The 5,138-nt window shown below is 63.1% G+C and overlaps 2 protein-coding genes across 2 annotated transcripts; both read left to right on the forward strand.

The window, feature by feature from the left end:
• Positions 1-1,302: 1,302 nt before the first annotated feature.
• EMIHUDRAFT_73706 (hypothetical protein) lies at positions 1,303-2,085 on the forward strand (the record flags this gene model as incomplete). The annotated part of the gene is made up of 1 exon (XM_005778402.1): positions 1,303-2,085. One exon carries the CDS (start codon positions 1,303-1,305, stop codon positions 2,083-2,085), a length of 783 nt encoding a protein of 260 aa, XP_005778459.1.
• Positions 2,086-2,311: 226 nt separating this feature from the next.
• Positions 2,312-3,534, forward strand: NTD2 (putative 5'-nucleotidase; the record flags this gene model as incomplete). The annotated part of the gene is made up of 3 exons (XM_005778403.1): positions 2,312-3,085; positions 3,163-3,372; positions 3,442-3,534. 3 exons carry the CDS (start codon positions 2,312-2,314, stop codon positions 3,532-3,534), a joined length of 1,077 nt encoding a protein of 358 aa, XP_005778460.1.
• Between the last annotated feature and the right edge of the window lie 1,604 nt (positions 3,535-5,138).

Raw genomic sequence — 5,138 nt, forward strand, 5'->3', positions numbered from 1 at the left:
CCAGCTCACCGGGACGCGATCATGCGATCTGAAGCACAAAATCAGCCCGCTCGCCCTCAAGTCATTTCAGGAGCAGGCGAATATCGCTTTTCTCCACGCCCCACCCCCCCATTAGCATGTGGTAAACCCTCTCGGGGGGGCGGCCCCCCCCCCCTAGCATGTGGTAAAGCCTCTGGGGGGGTCACCCCCCCCCCCCCAGCGCCTTCACCACATGCCGGGGGGGGGGGTCTGACCCCCCCAGAGGCTTCACCACATGCTAGGGGGGGGGTCCCGCCCCCCCGAGAGGCTTCACCACATGCTAGGGGGGGGGTGGGGCGTGGAGAGAAGCGATGTCCGCCTGCTCATGAAATGGCTTGAGGGCGAGCTGCATGGCTTCGGGCCTCAGATCGCCCGACCGCGTCCCGGTGCTCTGCGTTCGGATTTGTGACGCCGGCGCACCGCGCCGCGGCCGGGGGCCCGCCGGAGGACGAGGATGGCCGTGACGGACCGGGACGAGCTCTGGGAGGTTCATTCAGTGTCAGTGAGTATATTGTAGAGACTGACCATGTGCACAATATATTGACTGAGAGCTAAGCCAGGGGAGGCGATGCCGGGGCCGTACAGCAGCTTGATGGTGCTTCGCCGGCGTAGAAGCGGCCGCGGAGGGCTCCGGGTGCCTGAAAAAGACGGATTTACGTGGGCTGTGGGAGATTTACTGTCGACCCAAACGACACTGTGCCGTGATCCTCTCATATATGGCTAAATAATTGACCGAGCCAAAAAAAAGTTCCACCGCTACGACTGGAGATATATCGAGATTTGCTCAGAAAGAAAGAAAGAAAACAGACAACCCAAGGGAGGGATGGGAGGACGGCACGCCGCCACCACACAGGGATTTTAAGGAGAGGAGTGTGATGCGCTAGCCGTCGCCCACCCTAGGGAGTCTGCCTCTTCCTATCTCTTTTCGCAGTCTCTCGCCGATTCTCGCTGCAACCTTCATCGAGATTTGCTCTCCAGGAGCGTTTTGCGACTGGAAATTCTTTTGCCTCTGGCTATTGTCTTGTTGTGACACGGGAGACACAGCTATTCTCGCGACGACAGCTTCCAAGCTCCAGTGCGAGCAAGGCCGGCAACAGCAAAATAACAGCACGCATGCTCCGCGTGGCGCTTGTCGCGCTTGCCTCCGCCGCCGTCGTGGCGAGCAGCATCGTCGCGGCGTCGCGGCGGAAGCGGCAGCGGCAGTGCGTCAGCTCAGCTCAGCAGCAGCCTCACGCTTCAGCTCTTCTCCCGCCGTGCGTGCCGTCTCTGGGAGGCCTCGGCGACATGGCAGGACGAGTCGTGCTAATCACGGGCGCGGCACAGGGGCTTGGACTTGCAACGGCCCGCCTCGCTGCAGCGTGTGGCGCCTCTGGCGTCTGCCTTGTCGACCGCGACGGCGACAAGGGCGCGGCGGCCGCGGCGGAGCTGTCGGAGAGCTGCGAGTGCCTGTTTGTGCGGTGCGACGTCAAATCGCCGGCCGAGATCTCGGCGGCGGTGGAGGCGGCCGACGCTAGATTCGGGCGCATCGACGCCCTGGTGAACGCTGCGGGCGACACGCGGCGAGCGGAGATCGACGAGACGACGGCGGCGCTCTGGGACGAGCTGCACGCCGTCAACCTGCGGGCGCCCTTCCTCTTCACGCAGGCCGTCGCGCGCATCATGCGGCGCCAAGGACGAGGCGGCGCGATCGTCAACGTCGCCTCGGTCCAGGCCAACGGCGGCCTGACCTCTTGCATGGCGTACGCGGCGTCCAAAGGCGGCCTCCTCACGCTGACGCGCAACAACGCGGCGGCCCTCGGCCGCGACGGGATTCGGGTCAACGCCCTGAACATGGGCTGGTGCTCGACCGCCAACGAGCACGCGCTGCAGCTCTCCCTCGGCCAGGGAGAGGATTGGCTCAAGCAGGCGGACAGGGCCTCCACGCTTGGGCGAATCTGCAGGCCGGAGGACGTCGCCAGCGCCATCCTCTTCCTGCTGTCGGGGGCGCACACCACGGGGTCGGTGCTGGAACTGCACCCCGAGCACATCCCCGGCATGCTCGGCGCGGGGATTGGCAAGGCCAAGTAGTGGTGGATTAGCTGCTCGCGCGCATGTTTTTATTATTATGTTTTGCCTCTTGCAACCTTACCTCGCCGACTTACTTTACTCCTCTTGCCTCAAACGAAAAGAAAACCGCAAGAGTCCGCCGGGACGGCCTAGTCGGCGGGCACTGTTGTGTTGAGTGTTGTGCCGGGATTTCAGCCGTATCGCTTGGCCTGTCGCAGTCCCCCAGCTCGAACGAGCGAGCAGGCGCATGGCAATGGTTGTGCAGCAGCACGAAACGGTCGCATTCCTCGCGTCGGCGTTCGCGGCCGGCCTCATCATCCTGCACGGGCGGCGGCAGCGCGAGTCCATTTGGCATCCAATGAGCTCATGGTGGATCAAGCGGAGGGCGCTCGTGGAGAACACGCGGCTGGACAATCTGCTTGTCATCGCCGATTTCGACGCCACCATCACCACCGGCGACTCGATCCAGTGCCACGACATGCTCGGCTTCTCGGAGCTGATGACGCCCGCCTTCCGGCGCGAGTTTGCGCCTCTACTAGACTGGGCAACCAACCCCGACGTGGACGGGGTCGCGTGGTGGGACAAGGCGCACGAGCTGATGATCAAGCACGGCCAGCCGCCGCGCCACCTCATCCCGCGCATGGTCCGCGAGACGAGGATGGAGCCTCGGCCGGGCGCGCTCAAGCTGCTCGCGCGGCTCGCTGTGCTCCAGGTGCCGCTGCTCATCGTCTCCGCCGGCCTCTCCGACGTGATCGAGGAGTTTCTGCGCCAACACGACGCGCTTACCGAGAACATCACCGTTTGCTCCAACCGCCTCAACTATGGCGCGTCCACACGCACGGCCCGCATGCTCCTCCCTGCCTCCCGCCCACAACCTGCGACCCGCTGCCGCGTCGCAGGAGCCGACTCGGCGCCGCAGTCGGTCGCTCCGAGCCCCCCGATCACGTCCTTCACCAAGGACACGGCTTACCGCGCCTCCTCCGCCTTCTTCCGGCAGCACTCGCGGCGCTCGACACTCATCGTGCGAGATGACGCCTCGGCGCCGTGACGTGCCCAACTGGTCCGCCTACCACCCACCACGTGCCGCCGCCGACGCAGGTGATTGGCGACTCCTGCTCCGACATCGACGCCGCGACCAACGTGCCGCACGAGCACGGCATCTCGATCGGCTTCCTCAACGGCAAGGAGATTGGCACCGAGGCCTCGAGCAAGCACCTGCAGACCTACGACGCGCTCGTGCTCGCTCACGACGGCTCCCTTGCTCCCGTCGACGAGCTGGTCGACGAGATTGCGCGCACAGACACCAACGTGCCCGCTGGCCGTCCCCTCGCCGCTGGCCCTCTCGCAACCCCACCCCTTTCCCACTCGACTTTTCAGGTCCCGGAGAAACTCGTGCGGCGCATGTCCTTCGAGGTTAAGCAGCAGCCGCCCGCTCGGCCGCTCCGCGCCCACAGCCAGAGGGGCGACTGACGTCCGGGGCTGGCGCATTGCATCGTCGACCCGGCTCTCCATTTCGGCCGCCGACCTAGCCGCCGACGCGACCGTCGTGTTTGACAAGTCAACATGAAGCAGGGCGCCCAACGTCCACTCAGCCATGCGCGCGGACAACGGACTCAAGTGCCGCGACTTACGGCTGCGGAGTTGTACTTATATCCGGGGCGCGTTGGGAGCAAAGAGGTCCTCAGACGTTCGCGTTCTTCTCGTTGATATTGGCGCGTTTGGGTATTCTAGAGCTTCTTCTAGGACTAGAGAGATTGGGAGATTTCTCTTGAGATTGGTGTGACCATCCTGAGTTGCGGGAGCTCTCGGGGTGGTCTCAAACTTGGAGCACTTGGAGTGCGGCCATCAGCCTCACATCCAAGGGCGGCACGTGCACTAGGCTCTATAGGGAGCACTTGGCGGAGTGCGCGGTCAACCGCCAAAAGCCCAGGGTGGCAGGGTGGCGCAGGGGGGCCGCGCCGCGCGCCCCGGGAAGCGGGCCGGGTGGGAGCTAAGTTAAGAACGTAAGAAGCGCACCCGGCACTTGGAGCACTTGGAGTGCAGTTGGTAAGCGCACACCCAGGGCCGGGGAGCTAAGCAGCGGGCCGGATGGGTTCGAGAGAGCCCTAAAAAGGAAAAGAAAGAAAGAAAACAGACAACCGCCAAACGAGAAAACCCAAGGGAGGGAGGTACACGCACTTTCTTCTTGTCGTTCTTAACGGAGTCGCTTAGGCGGCGGTGGTGAGCCGGTGTGTGTGCCAGTCCGCGCCAGTCCGCGCCTTTTGTCGTGCCAGTGTTTGGAGCACTTGGGGTTTTGTGAGCGATTCTTGCTTGTGCGCGCCAGTCCTGTGCCTAAAAGAAAAGAAAGAAAGAAAGCAGACAACCCAAGGGAGGGATGGGAGGACGACACGCCGCCACCACACAGGGATTTTAAGGAGAGGTGCGTGATGCGCTAGCCGTCGCCCACCCTAGGGAGTCTGCCTCTTCCTATCTCTCTTCGCAGTCTCTCGCCGATTCTCGCTGCAACCTTCATGCCACCTCGCGGTCGTCCCACTCTCGTCGTGCCTGAAAAGAAAGAAAACAGACAACCCAAACGAGGGATAGGGGAGGAGGACAGGGTCCACACCTGCACGAGCAGGATTTTTGGAAGGACGATCAGGGGCACAGGTGGGGCTCTCCTGCTCCTGACAAGGGACACGACAGGCTCGCAGCGCGGTGCACGGTCGTGCCTAGTGTCGTGCGAGGAGGTTCTAAAATTCTTCTTGTCGTGCGAGGGAGTTTTGTTGTAAAATTCTTCTTGTTGTACTGCCCCCCCCGATCGTGCCCACCTTTATGAGGACGACGGCGCCTTCTAAAGGTCCGTCGCCGGCTGTCCCTCTTTTGGTGCCTGTGTCGAACCTGTGTGCTGTGCTACACAGTCTTTTCTTGAATTCTCTTGTGTTGAATTCTTCTTGCCAGGCGTGGTGGTGGTGGAGGGTTGGGCTGGTGACCGGTGCTGGGAGAGGGAGGGGTGGAGGGACGAGGATCGAGGTCCGGGCTGGGCGGCTTCTGCTGCTCAGCGAGGACCTCGAACCCCTGCTGCGCAATGGTGGGTG

The sequence above is a fragment of the Emiliania huxleyi genome, assembly GCF_000372725.1.
Source record: "Emiliania huxleyi CCMP1516 unplaced genomic scaffold EMIHUscaffold_246, whole genome shotgun sequence".
In the NCBI taxonomy this organism is placed as follows: Eukaryota; Haptophyta; order Isochrysidales; family Noelaerhabdaceae; genus Emiliania; species Emiliania huxleyi.